The sequence below is a fragment of the Lethenteron reissneri genome, chromosome 1 (assembly GCF_015708825.2).
Source record: "Lethenteron reissneri isolate LAM-NWPU_2019-01 chromosome 1, ASM1570882v1, whole genome shotgun sequence".
NCBI classification, from domain to species: Eukaryota; Metazoa; Chordata; class Hyperoartia; order Petromyzontiformes; family Petromyzontidae; genus Lethenteron; species Lethenteron reissneri.
The window spans coordinates 8134941-8158085 of record NC_083779.1 but is presented as its reverse complement, the minus strand read 5'-3'; the positions used below and the strand labels follow the sequence as shown (position 1 = coordinate 8158085).

At 55.0% G+C, this 23145-nt stretch overlaps 1 protein-coding gene across 8 annotated transcripts in view; it reads right to left on the bottom strand.

Annotated features, from left to right (window-relative positions):
• The window catches only part of LOC133342499 (chromodomain-helicase-DNA-binding protein 2-like), a 56829-nt gene extending 35480 nt beyond the window's left edge, over positions 1 to 21349 (bottom strand). For 2 of the 8 annotated variants that reach the window (XM_061551687.1, XM_061551766.1), the window contains exons 1-11: positions 21044 to 21112; positions 19887 to 20107; positions 8982 to 9216; positions 7362 to 7451; positions 6142 to 6212; positions 5689 to 5844; positions 4601 to 4726; positions 4121 to 4254; positions 3231 to 3651; positions 2436 to 2536; positions 758 to 805 (exon numbers count right to left, since the gene is read on the bottom strand). In XM_061551687.1, the coding sequence (XP_061407671.1) occupies positions 758 to 805; positions 2436 to 2536; positions 3231 to 3651; positions 4121 to 4254; positions 4601 to 4726; positions 5689 to 5844; positions 6142 to 6212; positions 7362 to 7451; positions 8982 to 9216; positions 19887 to 20107; positions 21044 to 21097 (1657 nt within the window). In that variant the 5' untranslated portion in view covers positions 21098 to 21112. Of the gene's footprint in view, positions 1 to 757; positions 806 to 2435; positions 2537 to 3230; positions 3652 to 4120; positions 4255 to 4600; positions 4727 to 5688; positions 5845 to 6141; positions 6213 to 7361; positions 7452 to 8981; positions 9217 to 19886; positions 20108 to 20500; positions 20838 to 21043; positions 21113 to 21331 lie in introns of those variants that run through there. The other 6 variants (XM_061552031.1, XM_061552105.1, XM_061552145.1 and 3 more) reach the window with 5 other exon arrangements.
• Positions 21350 to 23145: the final 1796 nt, after the last annotated feature.

The following is a 23145-nucleotide window of genomic DNA, read 5'->3' as shown; positions in this document are numbered from 1 at the left end:
CGCAGAAGTTACCGCGCGTTAGGGGAGCGCGTGTGCGCCAAAACAAACCAAGCCAGGCAGGGCACCGAAACCTCGCAGCGCCGCAAACGAGAGCAAAGGAAAAGACGCGGCGCCGCGGCCAACCGGATAAACCGTCACACGGCAACCGCGTGAAACGTTGCCACGGCAACCACGTCAAACGTTTGGGCGATCGTCACCAGCAACTCGCGCACGCGGTGGTTACCGTGAGCAACTGTGGTGGTGGGGTTCCGTCAGCACCAGGGTGTTTGTCAAAAAGCGTGCCCGGCGATCGGCCGCTAAGCCTCGAATGCACACAACCCCCCCTCGGTTAGTCCACGTGAACCCCGCCCCCCTACCTCTGGATGAGGCCTGATTGGAAATTGCCAAACCCGGGTGGGATTGTTCCAGGTCACCTTTGGAGGCAACTGCACGCTGTGGTGGGGGGTTACGTATCGCGGCCTCATTAAGCGCGAGGCGAGCGAACTTTCGTTTTACACAGTTGCTGACAGCAAGGGCCCAGTGCCAAATCGTAGCAAAGGCTTAGGCGGGTGTCAGGGGGGGGGTGGGGGGTTAAGGTTGGTGGGAGTTGAGGAGACTGCCATTGTGGCGGTGGGGGGGCATGCGTGCGTGATTTGCACAAGCGAAGAGAGGGGGTAGCGGAGGAGGGAGAGCGGTGGGCGAAGGGTAAGAGAGCGGGGTTGGGGGGGGTGTATCAGCCAAGGCGGAGAGAGACCAAGAGAATTGTTCGGACACTTACACAGGGAGGAGTCAGTGTGACTCGGAGCAGACTTACTAGTCTTCATTGCTGGCACGACAAGAGGAAGACAACAACGATGAGCACACTCCTCCACACTCGTGCACTTCGGTTATCGTTATTTATTCCCCCCCCTCCCCCTTTTTAATTCCCATTGTGCGATCGCAGTGTTGTCACGATATGGAGCATCCCTTGTGCGTTGCCCCGTGCGTTACGAGAAGTGGATGTCGGGGAACTACAGATGGTCCCCGAGTTACGATGGTCCGACTTACGATATTTCGATCTTACCATGGCGATACAACAAAATTGTAAAATATTACAAATTTCGCGCGGCAGGCAAACGCAGCAGCGAACGATACGTTCAATGCATGTATGATACGTAGCTTTAGCGATTTCATTTTAGGGTTACCACGATACGATACGTTCAATGCATGTTATAGCAGGATAGGATTGTTTCCTGAAATTTTTTTTCTATTAAATTGCAGTTCATATAGGTAGGCTATGAATTTACCTCGTTTTTTTTACTTCACATTTTACTGTGCAATACAGTATTGTAATTAATAAATACACACAGTAGAAAGTGTATACAGTACGGTACTGCAAATTGCTGTTTTGCTAAATTATCACCATTCTTTAAGACTCCTGGGTAGGCTAGGCCATCTTCGACTTACGATATTTTTTGACTTAAGATTGGGTCGTCGTAACGCATCTCCATCATAAGTAGAAAACTATCACGAGGGGCCCTTTCCGGTGACCCTTTTAGCTGCATCACTAGGGGCCCACGTTCCCACACACAGCCCTGCCGTGGAAAAGCAATTCACGGCAAGCCAGTGAAACCATTCTTTTTGATACGTGCGTAACTCTTGCGGAATTTTGCCACGTGAAGTGAAAAACCAGTCCAACACTTGTCGAGATTTTTGCGTGGCCATTGGTGACTGAGGGCTGAGATTCAAGTCGCGACCTCTTGAGAACTCGGCGTAAATTGCAGGTGACGGCCTTAACCTGGATTCGAACTCGGCATTCTCAGCAGCACCGGCGCTGACCCGAGGCCTGCCCGCCACCCCGAACACGGCCTGCGTCACCATTCACGATGGTCGGGCGAGGCCCCGTTAGGGGCCAAGTGAGTGTCGGGAAACCCTCCACCACCCGACATCGCCCAACAAATTAAACGGTCACGTGCACGCACTTTGATATGCAGCAGGCCGTGCATTAAATCATGACCGACGCCTGCTGTATATTTGGAGTTCTCCGGTTTTTCCCTCCAAATTTTGAATCGACATCACGCACTTAAAGAGTACTTGGCCGTTATATATTTCCACACGATGATAGGCCACTTCGTAGAGCTATCATTTGTGGCAAGGTCGCTTCTGAAAAATAACTACATAGCTCAGTGGGCCTTACCTGGTAAAATAAAATGCGTTTAGTTTAGTTTCAGCTTGCCGACAAATCGTATGTAAAACTTATTTCGCACCGTACGTAGGCAACCGTGCTAAATCGGAGTTGCAGGAGGGGGGGGGGGGGTGGAAGGACGTCAAACTAACAATTCTCGCCACAACAAGTAGCCCTACTTGGTAACGCCTGCCACAAGTCGGCACAAGACCGGCTTCACTCACCTGACCTCCCCCAACCCCACGTAGCGCGGCGCAATCCCCGGGGCAGCGCTCTCAGGAGCGTCCCTCACCTATAACGCGCTCCACCACGCAGTACTGCTTGTAGAGGTCGGCAGACATCTCCCGCTGGCAGCTGTAGTATTCGGCATCCTCCGGGGAAGCCATCGACAGCCTGCGAGATAAAACAAACAAAAGGTAGAGAGATCCTTCCCACGCACTAAAGTGTGGGGTGTGGACAGGACCACACACGCCGCAGCCGCCTTCGTCTCCCCAATGCTGATGTTTACACACCGCAGCAGCTGTTCATTGAAGGCCCAAAGACCAGTTTAGATACAGGGACTCCGCTACTTACAAACGAGTTAGGTTCCAGAGGTCTGTTGGCAAGTCCAACTTTACTCGTGTCGATTCCAAACATGTTGTACACTAAACACGGGGAATGGCTTGACAAGTTGTATAACCTCCTGTAGATGCAGATGCCACTGGTTCATCACGTTCTGCAGATGTAGATACCACCACCGCCATCTATTACGCGATGGTTGAACTTACAACTCTCGGTCCGAACAGGCAACTGGAACTACGGGACATGTTTGTTGGTGTCTCAGAAAGTTCAAATGTTTTTAAGTCGAGGAGTCCCTGCATTGGGTATTTTGATCTACTCTTCCAGGCCGGCCAGACACCTTGGCATGCACACACTTTACCTCACCACACACAACCCAGCTAATCGTGTCATCACGGCGTCACCCAATTGTATCACTCGATCGACAGAAGCTAGGAGATGATAAAACGTACCCCATCGTCCCCCACCCCCCCGCAGGACTCAATATTAACTACGCACATCGACCACGATCGCGACGGTCCTCACTCACCACTGCGAAATCTCCTCATCCTTCTTCTGGAAGTTCTCCACCTTCTTGATGCCGCGCACCTTCTGCTGCCGCAGTGTGTCCTCGCTCTCCCACGTGTTGTGGATGTGGGACCAGCCCTTCCACTTGATCAGGTACTGAATGCCGCCGCCGCTCGCACCGCTCGCGCCGTCCGCCGGGACGCTGCCGCCATCGGCGTCAGCGTCGGCGCCGGCATCACCGCCGTCCGTCGCGGCGGTCGCCTCGGTGCTATCGGCGGGGGTCTTCGTGGTGGTGGTGGCGGCGGCGGTTGCGGTGGAAGTTGCGGCGGAGGCAGCGGCGGTGGTGGCGGCTTTGGCGGCAGTGGCGTCCTCGCCGGGCAAGAAGCCAGCGTTTGGGTCTCCGTCGGCCTCCACCGCGTAGATGGTGGTGGCGGCACCGACGGCTGCACGTGGCGAGCGGCACAAGGGAGGGGAAACCGTTCACAAACCCGGGTGGTCGAGTTGCTCGGGCGGACCACGACGGTCCACCGATCCCAATCGGCTCGCTCTCTCTCTCACTCACTAACACAAAGATCCCCCGTGTAAACCTTGAAGAGACTTGTGCTGTTAGAGCACCTATGAAGGCCGGCACGGAACGCGAGGGAGTGGAGATTGCCAGCACCTCGCACGGCCACCTTGGTCTCCTTGATGGTGTTTTAGGCCGAGTCGCCCGAGGGGAGGCTCATAAATGGTTCAGATAATCATCATTGGTGTTGGCCGTGAGTGGGAATCAAACTCGGGCCACCGGGTTCAAAGCTCAGCGCGCCAACTGCTACACGACCACTCCCCCCACACCCTCATTTCCACTAGGACACGCACGCACACGAGGACACGCACGCACACGAGGACACGCACACGAGGACACGCACGCACCTGTCTTGCGCCCGACGCGGCAGTCGATGACGCGCTCGATCATCTCGAACTCCTCGCTCTCGGCCTGCTGCGCCGTCTCCGTCACCTCGATGATGTCATCAGAGTCCGTTTCCTCGTCATCGTCCTCCTTGTAACTGAGAACGCACGCACACGCAGCGTCTCCATTGGTCACAGGGGACAAAGACTGTTAGTTCGCGGTTGAGTGAGAGGCTTGCGATGGGCGGATTTGGTTGCGAGCTCAACTCCTGGTTTGGGGGGAGGGGGCGAGGGATCGGCTACGCTGGTTAGGCACGCTGCCCGTAGGGATGCAAAGGAACTCGGAACTGCCGCGTCCCGTTGATTTCTTCCCGTACAATTTAATTTAAAAAATGTAAATGACGGCGTAAGCATCGTGGAGGACAAGGAGGTAGGGAGGGGGACGATCTCGGGAGGCGGCGGTGCAGTGGCAGCGTGACGAGGCGGGCCGAGCGGGCGACCCACCTCACGTTCACCGTCGCCTGCCGTCGCGACTGCCTCTTGGGCGTCACGTCGTCCTCGTCGTCGGAAGACTCGCTCTTCTTACGCTTCTTGGGCGTCTTCTTGGGGGTCCCGCGACGAGTCGGCGGTCTGAGCACGCACACGCGCACAGCCCACAGGTCACTCGCGCGATAACTCAGCTAAGCGTCTCGCACAAAGACAATGGTCTCTGTCCTTGCAGCAGCAGCTTCTGGCTAAACCTCGAATAAAGACCGTCACCGTATCACAATTTCACACGCGCTTCAGCGGTCGTCTGGAACGCTCTTCCTTCGGATATTTTCACGCCACCGGAGCTATGCACTTTGAAATCACGTAGTTTGAACACTAATTTATTTAAAACAGCTTTTTGTGTTTAGTTTGATGTCCTTCCCCCGCACCTCCGATAAGCTCGGTTGGCTTCGTAGGGTGAAAAATAAATTCAACATACATAGATAGACAAAGATCCCCTGGATAGCCTTAACAGACTGGGGCAAGTCAGTTACACCTACGAAGGCCGGCACGGCACACGGGGGGGGTGGGTGGCCGCCTTCGTCTTCCCAGTGGCGATGTTTACACACCGCACCAGGTACTCATTTGAGGCTGAATCGACCTAGGGGAGGCCCGGGACCGGTTCAGATAATCGTTACTGGTGTTGGCCGTGAGCGGGAATCGAACCCGGGTTGCCGAGTTTATAGCGCAGCGCGCAAACCACTAGGCCACCACTCCCCACACACAGAGCCACAGTTACACACACAGAGCCAATCACTCGTGCAACAACGCAGCCACTCTTGCGATACACAGCCAGTCACGCACGCACACAGCCACGGTCATGCACAAAGCCACAGTCACACAAACTGTCACAGTTACACAGTCACTAATGCAAAACACCTCCGATTAGCACGGTTGGCTGCGTACTGTGCGAAAGAAGTTCAACATACATATACACATAAGCGCAGCAGGCCACTCAGGATTGGCAGCTCGTCACTCACGCCGCATCAGCATCCTCACCCCCCCCACACCACCACCCCACGGCTGGCTTGGCAGGGGGGGGGTGAGGGCTTCTGCCGGGGTACCTGGCCGGAGGTTTGGGCGGAGGACGCCGCGACCGGACTTTGTTTTGGGGCTCGTAGTCCGAGGCACTCCCTTCGCTGCTGTCATCTTCCTCCTCCTCCTCTTCCTCCTCCTCCTCCACGCCGTCGTCACCCGTTCCGGATGCTTGCCAGTCCTCACTGGGAGAGCACGTGGGGGGGGGTTGTGTCAACGGCGCTGCTATTGCGTTCATCTAGCGCAGCAGCAGTGCCTATGGACCCAAGTCAAGAGCTTAGAAGCTGGAGCAGCAGTCGGTGGTGCAGGGTGCACATCTTCAACTCAAAATACACTTCCGTAGACCTAAACGGAATGGACCCCACGCGTCTAACAAAGCGCACAGCAGCACCCGGCAGCGACACGTCGGCCGGACGGTCGTTGCAGTCATCAATTTCGCCGCAGCGCCATAAACACAAGCGCGCTCCCGGTGGCGTTCTTACTCAGGTCTCCGCTTGGCACGTCCCTTCTGCTTGGGCGAGTCCACCTCCGAGTCGTCGTCGCTGGTGCCCTCCTGGAAACCAGCGCGCACACCAACGCACGCACGTCAGCCGGAGGCCAGCCACGCGCCAGCCGCGGGGGGGCCTGCCGCCAGAGCCGGTCGCCGGCAGCTCACCGAGACGCAGCGCCGACAAACCGCTCCCATCTTGGCAGGCCGCGTTCAGAGACGTGCGACAGAGAGTTCGCAGCTCCGTTCGTTACTCGATTGCCAGGCAGGGTCAGGGATGAGCGAGCGACCGGGTGCGCGAGTTTGGGTTTGGTCATCGCAAGCATAAGCAAAGCGGAGCGGGGGCTGGGGGCAAGACTAACAAAAACATGCAAACCTTAGACTTTGCCAGTTTCAGTGAAGCTCACAACACGGTAAACGTGCGTTGCTAGTTTTTGTTTTGGGTTTACCCGGAGATTAGCAGACGCACCGAGCACGTAGCGATGCGGGAGTCGAAAGAGATTTAAACCGGGTGGACACCCCCCCCCCTACCCCACTGAACAGAACACGCAACGGAAACGCGACAAGCGACCCCCGTTCGGGTCAAGTGCCGGTGCCGTACTTCGCTCATGTCACTGCAAACGACATACTGGAGCGACGTCACGGCAACACGCCCCAAGACAATTTTATTATCTTTTCTTCATACTTTGCTCTCTTCGCCCACCCCCCCTTCTAGTCTTAACTGTGCTGCTGGAGTTGAAAAAAAAACCATCTCCAATTGGAACTCTCGAGGAACGGCCCCAGGAAGAGAGCGCCACGGGCGCGCGTGACGTCGCCACTTTAGGTCCCCTTTAACCATGTCGTCAGGGGCACGCGTTTGGGGCGAACCGGCCGAGATCATGAGCTGGCTACATTTTTCAACCAGGGAGAATCACAGGCAGCTGAAAACTTGGGATTCAAACCCAGGTTTTTTAACTCGGTGGCGCCGACTCGGCCATCTGAACCTTGAAGCCCCCACCCGCCCAGCTTTCACGTAACTTCCTTGTCTCTCATGGAACTAATAAAGCTTCAGGTCTGTGGGACACCCCAGGACGTGGCACGGGCTAGGCACGTCTACCAAAGAGCTTGTTTGTCATTAGAGTCGCACCTTCCTTTAAATTGGCGACCTCCACCCCCCAATCCCCATCAACCCCACCCACCCCTCGCGACACCCAGTCTCCCACGACATGGCCTTACCTCCACCCGGCTCACATCTAGACGAGACGGCTCTTGACGCGAACGGTTTGACCTCCTGACCCCATAAACATCAGGGAACTCTTCCCACATCTGCAAACACACAGCCCCCCGTCATCATGGACCCCTTCCCAGGACAGCCCCCTCTGACAGGAGGGAGCGGTAGGTGGGGGGGGGGGGGGAGTTAGGTAAGGGGGTTAAGAGCTGGGGGATAGAGGGGTGCAGAGGGATGGGAGCAAGATCAGAGCTGGGGTTTCCCACACCCCCCGACACGGGTGAGAAACCTTGTCCTTATAATACAGGAACTCCTCTACTTACGAACATTCCACTTACAAACGTTGAGATACGAACAAACCTGCCTGTATGTCCAGTTGCCTGTCCGGACCGAGATTCGAAAGTTCAACCGCCGCGCAATAGATGGCGGTGGTGGTATCTACATCTGCGGAACGTGATGTACCGGTGGCATCTACATCTACAGGAGATTATACAGCTTTTAAAGCCATTCCCCGTGTTTAGTGTACACGCCGTACAACACGTTTGGAATCGGCAGGAGCGAAGTTGGACTTACGAACAGACCTCTGGAACCCAACTCGTTCGTAAGTAGAGGAGTCCCTGTAACAATAACTGATTGTTTACATTGTCCACAACAAGCACTTAAAATCGCCCACCCCTCATAAACATACCAATTATTCACCTCTCCAAGCAGCGGACAAACAAATGAATCGAACCTCTTAATCCCCTACACCAACAGACATGTCAAGAACATCCCAGTTTGTCACTGCCCGCTTTTTGTCTCTGAGCACAGTTTTTGCTGTTTTATTTAGCCAGGGAGGGGGGTGCAGGGGGGCCCAACCCACACCTCATGGCAACCTGTCCAAAGAGCCAAACAGGACTTCAAAATAAGTTTTAGCGGGCCGTACATCAGCACAAACACAAGCCGAGACACAGTTCTGTCATTGTAAAGAGGCCTTTGCGTTCACAGCAGTTGACCGAGCACTGGACTCAATAGAAGCGGCACGCTGTCGCCAGCTTCAATAGATTCTCCTGCAGAACCGGACCCTGCGACTCTAGGATGGGTCTCGCGAACATAAATTGTGGGCCATGTCCAGAGCCCACGCGGCACCCCGCCGGAGGTTTGTCAATGCACGGCTCCTTTGGTTTCTCCCAATTACATTCCAAGTGCGCCATCAGCGTCGTGTGTGTGGCAGTGCCAACTAGTCTTCGGTATGGAACTCCAGAAAGCGGGCAGTGCACCACCTTGTGAACATCCTGCCAGATGAGGTCATCTGGCAGCACACCAGCTATACTCCTTGCAAGTGGTTTGTTGAATGACAATCACAACCAAAACGTATTTAACATTCACTGAAACTAGGAAAGGCAAAGCTTCGTGTGAAACGGTATTTAAAATTTTTAAGATCTCAACATCGACCACCGTCAATCAACTCGTGTGCCCACGGGCTGGGAGCCGCTAGTCTAGCAGCAGCAGCACCATTATCATCACCACCATGAAGGTGGTGGTGATCTGTGTGCGATCCTGTGTGCGATCCACCACCTGGTTCGTTACGGCCACCTCGCTCAGCCTCAACCACTGTGGTCTCGGGTGTGGGGCGTAAGCGGCGTTACCTTCTTAACGTCGGCAAGTCGCTCCTTGCGCGAGGGCCGCCGGTTTTGCCGCTGGCCCGGTGAGCCATCCCCTCTCGAGGTGGCTCCTTCAGACCCCGAGCCGCCGGAGCCTCCCGAGCCGCCGGAGCCGCCAGAGCTGCTCTCCGATTGGCTGCCCGAGTCATCGCCGCTCTCCGACTGGCTGCCAGACTCCGAGCCGGAAGCCGATTGGTTGTCGTCCTCAGAGGCGGCGCTGCTGCGGGAAACGCGGAGTGGAGGCGGGAGCGGGGATCAGGGCAAGCAACTACGCAACCACCACCGGAACTACAACTCGACAACAATTACAACAGAAACCAACTCGCCGCTACAAAAATTACACAAGCACCATCTGCCACAGGTGATGATCACGGCAATAATTAATTACAAAACTGAGCGGTTGGCTGCGTGGCTAATGAGCGCCAAGCTGGGCGGCACAGCCGAGAGCCTGGGTTTGAGTCCAGGTTCCTGGGTTTGAGTCCAGGTTTCAGCCACTTCTAGCAATTAAACCGGGTTCTCAAGTGCGATGAGTTGATAGCTCTCAGCCCGGTCACCAGTGACAGCACCAAAAAACAAAACCCCCATCACGATAAATTAGATTCCGCGCTTAGTTTACCTCAATTTCAAATCTGACAATTAAAAATAACAGTTTGACTGCCGTGCGATGAACGTTACTCGTCACACTGGAAGACGTCCACACTGTGCCCTGCACAGCAGTAAAAAGGCATCACTACTGGACCTCATGGAATGACCGTAGACACAGTAGACACAACCGGAGGAGTTGTTGGGAACAAAACAAACTCACATTCTTCAATAACACGGTGGCCTTTAACAGAAAAACTATATCATCAGGCGACATTTTGGCAATGACTGGCCCTTCTACACAGCAGATAAACGTGGGTTTGCCAGGAGACGTTGCTCGCAGAGACCGATGGCCGTTGGTCGAGCCTAATGACCAAGTGGCGGCCAAAGGAAGGCCACACGCACCCTGGATGACATCCACCGTAGAGATGGCAGTGACATCGGCAACTCATGTGCGGGACCTAGACGCTCGTTACATCGGGAGACCGAGAGAGACCAGTGGTGAAGGCTTTGCGAGGCCATCCTGTCCATTTCTGGCCTACGGTTATACCCACCGAGAGGAATTTCTACCATCAGAGGTAATGAGCGATAAACAGGCGACGAATGCCGTCTCAACCTTGTTTGACAACACTGCTTTGATTTTTTTAGTTGCAAGCCATGGGTGATGTGAATACCCAGCTCTGCCTGTGAACAAATCGCGCCGTAATCAGCCCGATCCACACGGATGCAAGGAGCTAAGCAAGTCCGAGTCAAGACAGCCCTTAGAGTGGGGGACAACAATGCCCAACAGGTTGTTTGTTACAGGCTGCTAGGGGTTACATGATGGGCTGAGGGGCAGTGCTGCAACATCCATTGTTGTATCCTACTTCTCCGCTCCGACATCGAGCCTTCACGAACCCACACCGACCGACGCAATGAAGCACGCTAAACAAAAATATCCCTCGCGCTCACAGCACGGCCGGCATTGGAGAGGCCCTCATCTAGGAGTGGATTGACAAGACGGCTGCTGTACAGAGACGCATATACCAGACGTTCGACTCGTGTGGCCTCCACAACGAGCTTAAATTGCAGAGTGGACAGGTTCTAACCTCAGCGAAAAGTCTCCCAACTCGACGCCTGTGGCCCCCATTGTTTTCACAAAATGCACCATCCACACTGTGGCCTTCTCTCACTCATTTGCCCAAAGGTCCGTCCGCTCACGAGCTTCAGGGCGAACGAGGGTAGTTATAGTTTCGTGGGCGCCGCTGCTCACCGCGCCAACGAGGGCTGGGCATGAGATGTGGAAGGAAAATAATATTCATTGGAAATTAATTATTCTAGAAATTCTGTATCTCACCCAACCATATGTTCCTCCTCAACAATATCCAGGATTACTTAAAGCACCTTTATCCAACGAGCATCATAAATTAGAATGCAAGATGGGACAAAACAAATAAATATTTATTTTAAACAGCACGTGGTTTGGGGATTTAAACCTCACGTGGTTTGGGATTTAAACCTGTAACCACCCTAGGGCAATCATCCACTTGCCTCAGGCCAAGCCTAAGAGGCCACTCGCCCATGTGTTTTTACCACTTTCCACCTCTCTGGCCTCTACACGTGCTGCAAAACAAGGCCCACCCACCTATTGTATACTTTTTCTCTTCAAGACAAGGGTGTTATTGACGAACATTTCGCATCTTTTGTTGTTATTTGTGCACCACTGCCAACGTGGCAGTATCTCCACGTGACGTTGTTTTTATATCACGGTGACCCCCCTCAGGTGCCCCAGTGTTTGTCCCATACCGCCACACATTCAGATATACATTGCAGGTCAAAAAAGGTTAACTGCTGCTAATAAAAATGACAAAGAACCTGATTACAAGACACCGCACTTCACTTTAATTTACATACGTATCTTGAACTTTTCGCACTAGACGTAGCGAGCCGTGGCTAATTGCAAGGGCGGGGGCAAGAACAAACTAAACACAAACAATTCTAAAGGAGTTTACAATTTAGATGACAAAGTATATAGCTCCAGTGGCTTCTGAATATACATTGAAACGAAGGGCGTTCCAGATGACCTGCAGAAGCGCATCTGAAAGCACGCGATGCAGTTGACCGTCTTCGTTTGATTAGAAGCCGAAAGACGCTGCTGCTGCTGCTGGGGACGATCGTAGCTTGCGTGATGGTTTATGCTCCTTGACGAGATCAGCGAGGTGTTGTGGTGAGCACTTTGTGCGTAGTGAGCGACCGTACAACGTATTTAACCGTCACACCTTCACGCGCCTCGACTCGCCCCCCCCCCCCCCGGAGCAAATCGGCAGCAACACGGGACACCGGGCGCATGTTACCGTAACGGACGCAGCAACCCAAATGGCATTCATTGGGCATTGCCTCTGAACTTTACACAAACCCTCCGCCAAAGACAGAATTCCTCCAAAACCGAGGGTCGAATTTGCCGAAAGGAACCCGCGAAGGAACCCGGAAGAAAGGAGGACGATGAGAAGAAACTGAATTTCGATTTAAAGCTTTCGTGACTGCAGGGATTCATCTTCTTGTTTCTTTCGGTAAAGTCACGTCTTCTACGTGACTTTACCGAAAGAAACAAGGAGAAGAAACTGGGCTGGCGTCAAAACTCAAAACGGGTGAATGGCTCTGGAAAAAGGACACAGTCACACGTGTTTGGGGAGACCTCCCCCCCCCCACTGTAAAGATGGTCCCCATTCATGGAGTTAGTTTAACAAAGCAGTTAATTCTGCCCCCACCCCCAGGGGTGTTTGGTGAACCAGCGAGCGTATGCCCCTCGTGGCCGTTGGGAGAGCACCGGCAAGCCTGAGCGTGGGCGAGCGAGAGTCCGGCGCTCTCTGCTGGCAGCTTCCGGTACTGCACCACTGAGACCAGCACCACCACCACCACACGATTGCCTTAACCAGCCCGAGCCCGCACGCTAAACCCGACGTAACTCATCAAACAGCTGCTAACCAATGCCACCACCACACTAGCTATTCGCCCCACTCACCCCTGAGACACCACAATCGGTCACATGCCCGCCCACCAATTAAGGTGGGGGCACCAGCAATTATTTCACTATTATGTACTGCATTTTATAATAACCAAACGCATATCTTTAGAGTCTAATTATCACATTACTTGCACTAACACACTTGTCTAGGTTATCAAGCGAGTGCTGCCTCTGTGATAGCGCAGGCCTGAGGCCCCTGGTAGGCCCATGGGCCGGGGCCACGTCCAGTACAGTTGCTCATCCGTCACTGATAAAAACAGCACGGGCAGCCATTTTGTGAAATGCACATACATACAAGCTCCTCACAAAATGGAGGCTTGCTTGCTTGCAAATTGAACGTGCATGCGAGGCTACGCCTGCGCGCCCCCCATTGCCGGGCACCACGGTGGGGAGGGTTTCGTCGCAGAACGCCATCGTCGGGAGGCAGCCCGAGCTCTTACGGGGTGCCCTCACAATGCAAAACGAGGCACAAGATGCCACGTGAGGCCACCCGTTCACGAAGAAGCTGATTCAAGTGAGTTAAAAGGCACACCCCGTGCCGTCCAACTTTTTGGAGTTTGTCAAACCTTTCAAAAGCAGACTGCGGCCAAAAAAGGACGGCCGATGTGGTGACCGAGGCCACCGTGGCCTGCAAAAGCTGGCTTATTCCCATCAATTTGAAGTTGCCATGCAGAAAACTCAAGAAATAGCTAAGAAATGAAGGACGTCAATGGTAAAATTGATCATAATCAACATAATTTCCAAGAAAGCTGGCAATCGGGATGATAACGGAGATGTTGACGGGGGTAATAGGTGCGTACGGCACCAGGCAAGGGCCACAGAACACCTGAAAGTGGCCACTGGCACAGGTGGCCATGGAGCCACCACCTCAAAACCAAAAGCCAATAGGGCAAGAACATTCGGAGTGGGGGCTACCAACCACATGAGCTCAAAAAGACCTCAATAATTTCACTACCTGCTCCAAAATCCACCATCAAAGGTCGCTTGCTTGAGAGTGGGTTGACCACCAACCTCCTCACCCAGGCCCCCTCCCAAGAGCTCATGGGGGCCCAACCGGATATCAAATCACAGGCGCGCTCCATCCGCTGAACACAACGTTTGCAGGTTGACTTGGGAGGTCTCATGAGAGCCTACGTCACAACAGCAGATGTATAAATGCACAGGCTTGGCTGGGGGGCATTGGGATGGAGTTGAACTTGGTTTCTTGAAACCATTAAAACACTACAACAGGTGCAAGTACCATGCACCCCTCAACCTTCTTGCCACAGGGGCCATTAGAAAAGTCCACAATTGCGGACGCACCAAACCCACAATCGCAAGCAAATCAAGTGCGATGCGAAGTTCATGGAAGGGTTCAGAATATAGGACATACACCTGTGGAAGACACATTCATGTGCATTGCAACACACTATTTGGTCCCATCATCAGGGTGCAGCATACACACGGATGAGAAAACTGAAGAAATGTGGTCAACAAGCAGAGCCTAAAGATGCACCTGGGCTGCAGCCTGACAAGAATCACGCTAAATGAAGGCATCTTGCAACTCCACCAAGGTCCAACTATAAACATGTGGGCATCTTCAGCAGTGACACGTGCACACACCGCACAACACGCCATGCACGGGGTGGTGGTACACGCAAAAGGCTCGAACGGTGGACACTTAAATAATGTGAACACGACGGCTGCAGATTGCCAAATATTGTACTAGGCCACAGGCCTTTGCATGCAGCAGGAAGTGATACAAGTTCAGGGCCTGCAACAGGCCTGGTTCTCGCCTCAATGTTGGAAGTCTACTGCCAGCGTCAACTCCATCAAGTTCTCATGGCCAACGTTATAGAACGTCGTCTGGACTTCAAACGTTCTCGCGAGGACGCAAATCATTCACTTCCGCTCCCCGGGGACGCACGCGACACTTGCCTGCCGAGCCACCTCTATCGGTCATTTTTGGTGGGCACCAAAAACCGTAACCGAGACCGGCAAGATGGGGGGGCGGGTACTGAACATCATCACCGAAAGAAGCAGAGCAACGGACACAAAACGACGGTCTGTCGAGACAATTTTCTTCGTACAACCGCTGTGCCGCGGAAAACGAGCCGGACCAAAAACACGAGAATGGAGGACACGAGCGTGGAGGTCTCGAGCGTGGTTTGCGATTGCGGGTGGTGAGGATCACACTTTTCTCCGCTCACCTCGGGCACGTGAACTTGAACCACCGCACCAACAAAAACTACACAGGAACGCGTGTCAAGCGTCGACGCACCAACAACACCAGGCAGGTTGCAAGCTGCAGTGTACATGCACACTGTGCAAACTGTACAGCGCACTGCACAGAGCCCTTGCACTGTACAGCACACTGCACAGAGGCCTTGCACTGTACAGAGGCCTTGCACTGTACAGCGCACTGCACAGGGCCTTGCACTGTACAGCGCACTGCACAGAGGCCTTGCACTGTACAGCACACTGCACAGAGGCCTTGCACTGTACAGCACACTGCACAGAGGCCTTGCACTGTACAGAGCCCGTGCACTGTACAGCACACTGCAGAGGCATTGCACTGTACAGCACACACAGGCCTTGCACTGTACAGCACACTGCAGAGGCCTTGCACTGTACAGAGCCCGTGCACTGTACAGTGCACTGCACAGAGCCCTTTCACTGTACACACTGTACAGAGCCCGTGCACTGTACAGCACACTGCAGAGGCATTGCACTGTACAAAACTCGTGCACTGTACAGCACACAGAGCCCTTGCACTGCACACTGTACAGAGCCCTTGCACTGTACAGCTCACTGCACAAAACCCTTGTACTGTACAGAGCCCTTGCACTGTACAGAGCTTGCACTGTACAGCACACTGCACAGAACGCTTGCACTGCACACTGTACAGGCCCTCCTGTGAGCACTGTACACAGCACAGCACCCGGGTGCACTGTACGCAGCAAGACCCACGTGCGCACTGTACACAGCACAAACCCAGAGTGCACTGTACACACAGCACGGCCCACGCGTGCACTGTACACACAGTACAGGCCCCGGGCGCACTGTACACAGCACAAACCTCGAGCGCACTGTACACACAGCAAGACCCACGTGCGCACTGTACACAGCACGGCCCACGTGCGCACTGTACACTGGAGATCTACGAGGGGGAACGAAACCCCAAGCAGCGCAAGGTTGCTGGGCACGCCGGGGCGAGCGACAGACCGAGAACATCTTCTGGCAAAGCGCGAGAACCCGTGTGGCAGCTGGGGGGTAGTAAGCAAGCCATCCACGGGCACCCTCACACCGCACACCCAATAGCTCGCACCGGATGTAGAAACTCGAGCGAGATTAAGAGCTGCGTCGTCCCCAAGCAACCGGCTTGCAAAAACAACAAAAATCATCACCCTTTTTCTCACTTGTGCCAAGCACGCAACGGTTGCGAGCATTACGAACAACGCCGACAATGAAAGCATCCAAACTCGGCACATGTTTTTGTATCTGTCCCCCACCACCACAACCACTGTCGTGGCCCCAAACAGCGACGACTTCCTGGCATCGCGTAACTCTACGGCGTAGCAAGTCGGCGAGTGCCACGTTCACAGACCCACACCGGGGGGGGGGTGGGGGGTAGCTGCTGAAACAACCACCAATACACATACACACATACTCCTCTCACACACACACACGGGACGGCGGATTCTCAGTTGTTGCGAGCCCGTCTGAGCCTTTGTGGATAGCACCGTTAAAAATATTGGGGTGGGAATAACGCACCTTGCAACAGAAAGGGGTAATGCAAGCGAGTCACAATCATCTATTCACGATATCCCCGCTGATCAACTCGGACGCATCGCCGCTGTCACCCACATCCACACCCTCCTCCTCCCCTCCTCTCCCTCCCACGTCGCCCGCTGTTTCTTCTTTTGCTGTGGCGACGGGGAGGCAGAACGCCTTCCGATCTTAAGCCGCCCATTTTTCGAGACGTTAAATAAACGCAGGTGGATGCTTCCCCGCCCCCCCCCCCCCCCCCCCCAAGATGTCATCCCTGGCCAAGGGGATAACAAACATACATGGGGGAGAGACGCAACCTCAGCCCCGAAGGTTGCCACCACCAACATCAACACCCCCCCACCACCAACATCAACATCCCCCCACCACCACATCACCCCCCCACCACCACCACCTCGGCCTCCGCCCGCCCACGACTCCCGCAGCATTCCCCCCCCCACTACCGCATTGCCTACGCATCACCGCTGCTGCAACCCCTTGCAGCAGCAGCAGCAACATCACTCCTCACTCACGGCTTCTGCTGCCCAACGTGGGCGAGGTGAACCTACAAAGGGGCTGGTACTGGCCCCGTGACAGCCTATCCGCCGTGTGAAGAAGAAGCCTTTACACCCAGAGTATAAAGTACAGCGTAGCATAACAACGACTGGGACCCCGAGTAGGGAGGGGGCAAATGGATGTCGACCTATGGAATCGTGTGAGAACATCGTGATAGAATTCACTGCAAACCACACACCACCACCACACTTCTCGCAAGCCGTTTCTGCCAGCCTGGTTAGGCAACAGGATGTGTGTGTGACACCAATCCCGGTGGATTATGGGTAACTAAAATAAATGTTGCGGCGTCGTCGTCTTGCGGTAAGCACTCGCATTCAGACCCCGCCCCCCCCCAAGAAGGTTCAAGAAGCAAACAACATCAACGTCAAAATGATGCGTCACTTATTTGTGGAGTCAAATCGCCATAGACGTGTGTATGGTCACATCCACTTCTGCTTTATTGTACTAAGCCTAGGAAGGATGTTTTGCATCATCATCATCATCCACTGTCAATCCACTGCTGAATGAAGACCTCCATAGTCGTGACCTCCACCCCCAATCCTGCGATGCCACCAAAATCCACCCCCGCCACAAACGAACGCGATCCACGTGGCCGTCCTTTCAGCCATGACCCCTACCCAAGCTGCCATTCCACCAACAGAGCCTCATCCATCATTATCTGTTCTTGTAACGACGTGTACCCTTGCCTAAACCCCACTTTTCTAACCTTACAGCAACCACGTAGTAATTGGTTTGTCCAATTAATAGGTGCCTCACTTTAAATTCTCCATCCGATCCATCTCAAAAGCACGTTAATATGCACCGATTAAGTCCTTCCCATTTTAGGTAAATGTGTTGTTGCTATTCATGATTTAAGTCAATGTCCAACATTGTTTTCCACTGGAATACATAATTAATCGTTGACATGTCCAGTCCTTGTTGAATTCCATGTTTACCTTGAACTTGAAGTCTTCTTCGTAAAGATCGCCAATCGACTACTGTAGATCAGCAAATCTGAGATTAAACAAAGTATCCACTTGTGTACTATACATGCCTTTCATATCCATCGTGGAAAAATCCAACAACGTTGTAAAAAAAGAGTATCAAAACGTCTAAAGTGTGTAATAGTATGGCTGGAATGTTTGCACGGTAATCCCCTTCGATCCAAAAACATAAACCGAACACTTTCAGTTGAAATGTCCTTTTGGAGTGGCTTCCTCAACATGCCCTACAGTGTCATTGGTTCGGTCCCTGGGAAGTAAATGTGTTGGGGTGAAAAAAAACCCACAAAAACCTCAAACTATAGACGCTAAAGTTCTTGTACACCAAAACTCTAAGTTACAAAACCGCAAACTGCGACCTAAACACGAGAAAGCCTTTGAGCCAATCTCCTCCGTCAACTCCACCCTGGTGGTGGAAGGGGCAATCTTGAGGCCATAATTGACAGCGAAGCGATGGAAAGGCCTTCACTGACCCCACCGAAGTTGTGGGCCCCCACCCGCCTGCCCGCTTTCATGAGCCGAGGATATCTATAACTAAAAAAGGGGACCTTGTTCAGGGTCGACCACCCGCACATAGCAGCTACCACCCCCCCCACCTGTGGCACAGAGACCAAACAGCGATATGGAAAGTTCCAAAGTTGAGAGGCAGGTAACGGGCGTACGATGTGGAAACACATTCCGGGAACAATAACGCTTGCCCGACGTTTCGAAGACACGGTGCCCGATGAGGAAAGGGTGAGCAGGTTACGCCGCAGTCACCACGGGCTAATGTCACCGGTGGTTGGATGAGAATTGCAATCCAAACTTTAATCCCAGGGGCTGTGGCTTAAAAAAGTTGACTTTCACGGTCTAAAGGAGTAAAAGTGACGAGGAAAGACGTCGCTCCACATCCGTGACAGCACCTACGCGGTTGTGCTGCAGCCGAACCCGGCCTGTGGCTAGAAACGTCGAAACAAAATGACTACATCTAAAATAAAATCCAACAAACGAGGGACCTAATTCGGCTTCAAACGCAAGCACCGAGAAAGGGGTAACCCCCCCACCGCCCATCTCCCCTGAAAATAGCAGCCACCCCCATCACAACATTCGCTTAAAAGCAACCAAACGCAAAACCAATCCCAACCGCACCTCAAAAGCAACAAAAAAACCCAGGTGAGAGAGGCGAGGGGGGGCTGTTAAAAATAAAGTGGATGGCGGTGGAAAATCGTCACCCAGAATTGTTCTCAAAAAACGAAAGGCAGCCACCGACTCCCGACCAAACTCGTGCTCTGCCCCCCACCAACCACCCCGTACGACAACAAAAACAATAAATTAATTCAGCCAACTTTTGCCATTTTCAAAACAAACCTCCTCGGCCCCCCCCCCCTATTCAAGGGGGGGCTGCAGCGAGGGGCCTCGGGACGAGCTTCATCTACGGCGTCAACAGCGGCGGCGTCGACCGGGCCGAGCCCGAGAGTGACCCCGGGCCGAGCCCGAGGGTGACCCCCGGCCACCCCGGGCTGGTGACGGTCCCTTTGGGTCGGTGGTGGCGGCGGCGGTGGTGGTGGTGGGGGTCGTCCATTTTGTTACAAAATGGTGCATTGCAGTAACAAAAGGGGGTCCCCCCCATTCTCTCTCTCCCCTCCTGCCCGAGCACCGTCCACTTGGCAAAACCACGACGGGAACATTTCACCCCGTGGGTTGGGTGGCAGCGTGGCCATCGGCACCACCGCAGAGAGGAGAGCGAAAAAAACCATCCCATGCCCCTCTCGTCTCGTCTCTCTCGCTCTCGTCTCTGCCCTCTCGCTTCCAAGGGCGTGGCGGCGGCTACAGCCCCAATGCCTCCCCGTTGTTTCTCCCAAGGTCACCGTGGACACGATGAAGAGAGAGAAAGAAACAGAAACAATCGCCACTAAAAGTTGCCGAGAGCCCGGGGGCTTCCGCACCCGATGTCTGCCCCGAGTGGCGCTGCGTTCGAGGCTGTGAGGGTGGTGGTGGTGACGGAGGGTCTCCGGCACTCACCTTGACGCGTTGCTGTTGTTGTTGTCGTTGTTGTTGTTATTCGATGCCTCCTCGTCGTCGTCGTCGCTGGCAGCCGTCGCCGAGATGGTGGAGATGTTGAGGGTTGAAGATGACGAGGGGGTAGTGGTGGCGGTGGTGGCGGCCGTGGCCGTGTCGCCCTGCGGCGAGCCGGGAGGGGAGGCCGGGCGCTCCTCCGTGCTTTTGTCTCGGCTCCCGGCCTCCTGTTGATGGCGGTGACGATGAAGACGACGATGTTGGTTAATTAGCTACGATTAATTAAGCTATGGGGGGGGGTAGGGGGAGGCGGCGTGGTAGGTAGGTAGGTGGGGGGTGGTGGTGAAGCTCACAACGCGGACAGGCTCCGAGGCCTGCTAGGCCGCACGCGCCGCCACCGCCTCTCGGCATTTGTTTAAATAAAAACACTAAAAAATAAACCTCCAAATGTAAAAAAAAAGCCGTTATCGTTGCCGACGAAAGCGGTCGTTTTTTTCCCCCGTTTTTTAGTTTATAAAAGTGTGAAGGAAGCTTGCGTTCTGCGAGTTGATAGAAGTCGTCAAAAGGGGCCGATTGTGTGTTACGAGGCATCGCGAAAGCGCCAAATCGCTGCGGCTTACCTGCTCCATCTCATTAAGAAGACGACTTTCTCAGGCTTCGCCTCAAGCTGTCCCCACCTCCCCCCCCACCACCAACACTAATTGACGAATCGCCCTTCACTCACTCGACTCTACCAACGCATCAACCAAACCCCATCAATGACCTAACGCGTCAACAAAAACTACTAAAAAAAGAATAACCGCGCCAACAACGACGAACCTAACACCGCTGCCCCCCCCCCCCCCACAGCGAAAAATGATAAACTTTAGAGGCCTTCTTGGATCCAAAAGGTCCGCACGCTTCCCTGCCTAACGCCCCCCACGATACACACAAGACGCTGGCCGCAATTAGCACCGATGCCGCCGCTGCTACTACCTCCCCCACCCCCCCTCCCTCCCTCCCTCCCTTCTAATTAACGACGGTCAACACTTAAAGAGGCTTCGAACCCATCGCTGTTGTCTCTTCTAAACCCGCCTTGCCGCTTGCTGATCGAGTCTGTGGCTGGTGGTGGTGGTGGGGGGGGTAGGCGCGTGTCGCCGCCGCCACGTTCACTGGACACGCACGTGTACGACAAGCATCGGCGCTAAAGATGGAGTCCTCCTCCTCCTCCTCGCCATCGCCCCTCTCTCTCTCTGCTGCCTCCTCCTCCTCCTTCTTCCCCCTCTGGCTCCCTCCCCTTTCACCCTCACCACCCTCGTCGTCGTCTCCCCCTCTAGCGGGCGCCCTCCAGCAGCACACGCAACACGTAACACATGTAACCACGCTCACCACTCACTGCGTGGTGTGCCTTACTCGCGATTACAGTACATGGCAGCACACACACACAACACACATTTGCTCTTTCAACTGACCATTTCTTGACAGCTGTTGTGAAAAATCCCTCCACCCCCCCCACCCCACAAAATGATTGATACGTATACAATTAATTCCCAATAAAGCCACCCCGCCTCCTCTATATATAGGTAGGCGATAGTATATATATAGGCTACGCGACTGTGGACTTCCTTCTGATGCTGGAAGCTACAGAGAGCGACCACTCGCCCCCCTACCCCGACCCTTTCTGATGCAAAATATTCATCGTCGTCAGCAGCGAGGCGCTGTAGGAGGAGCCGCTGCGAGTGACGATGGGAGAGGGAGGGAGGGGTGGGTGATGGAGGGGAGGGGCCGCGGGGTTGGTGGTGGATGAGTGGATTGGGGGGCGAGTTCGTTGATCGAAGTAATAGGCGGGTGGACAGGTTTAGTGGGTTCATGAGATCGATGGGTTTCGTCGAAACGTGTGGATGGGCTGAGTTGGTGGATTGGTTTGCCAAATCAATGTCCAACATTGTGGGGTGGCTGGGTGGGTGGGTTGGGTGGCAGGGTGGGTGGGTGGGTTGGGTGGCAGGGTGGGTTGGGTGGCAGGGTGGGTGGGTTGGGTTGGGTGGCAGGGTGGGTGGGTGGGTTGGGTGGCAGGGTGGGTGGGTGGGTGGGTTGGGTGGCAGGGTGGGTTGGGTGGGTGGGCTGGGTGGCAGAGTGGGTGGGCTGGGTGGCAGGGTGGGTGGCCTGGGTGGCTAGGTGGGTGGCAGGGTGGGTTGGGTGGCTAGGTGGGTGGGCTGGGTGGCCAGGTGGGTGGGCTGGGTGGCCAGGTGGGTGGGCTGGGTGGCCAGGTGGGTGGGCTGGGTGGCCAGGTGGGTGGGTTGGGTGACAGGGTGGGGTGGGTTGGATGGCAGGGTAGGTGGGTTGGGTGGCTAGGTGGGTGGGTTGGGTGGCAGGGTGGGTAGGTTGGGTGAGTGGCTGGGTGGGTTGGGTGGCTGGGTGGGTGGGTTGGGTGGCTGGGTGGGTGGGTTGGGTGGCTGGGTGGGTGGGTTGGGTGGCAGGGTGGGAGAGTTGGGTGGCAGGGTGAGTGGGTTGGGTGGCCGGGTGGGTTGGGTGGCAGGGCGGGTGGGTTGGGTGGCAGGGTGGGTGGGCTGGCTGGGTGGCAGGGTGGGTGGGTTTGGTGGGTGGGGTGGGTTTGGTGGGTTTGGTGGGTGGGGTGGGTTGGATGAGTTGGTGGGCAGGTGGGTTGGGTGGCTACGTGGGTGGGCTGGGTGGCAGAGTGGGTGGGCTGGGTGGCAGGGTGGGTGGCCTGGGTGGCTAGGTGGGTGGCAGGGTGGGTTGGGTGGCTAGGTGGGTGGGCTGGGTGGCCAGGTGGGTGGGCTGGGTGGCCAGGTGGGTGGGATGGGTGGCCAGGTGGGTGGGCTGGGTGGCCAGATGGGTGGGTTGGGTGACAGGGTGGGGTGGGTTGGATGGCAGGGTAGGTGGGTTGGGTGGCTAGGTGGGTGGGTTGGGTGGCAGGGTGGGTAGGTTGGGTGAGTGGCTGGGTTGGGTGGCTGGGTGGGTGGATTGGGTGGCTGGGTGGGTGGGTTGGGTGGCTGGGTGGGTGGGTTGGGTGGCAGGGTGGGAGAGTTGGGTGGCAGGGTGAGTGGGTTGGGTGGCCGGGTGGGTTGGGTGGCAGGGCGGGTGGGTTGGGTGGCAGGGTGGGTGGGCTGGCTGGGTGGCAGGGTGGGTGGGTTTGGTGGGTGGGGTGGGTTTGGTGGGTTTGGTGGGTGGGGTGGGTTGGATGAGTTGGTGGGCAGGTGGGTTGGGTGGCTACGTGGGTGGGTTGGGTGGCTGGGTGGGAGGGTTGGGTGGCAGGGTGGGTGGGTGG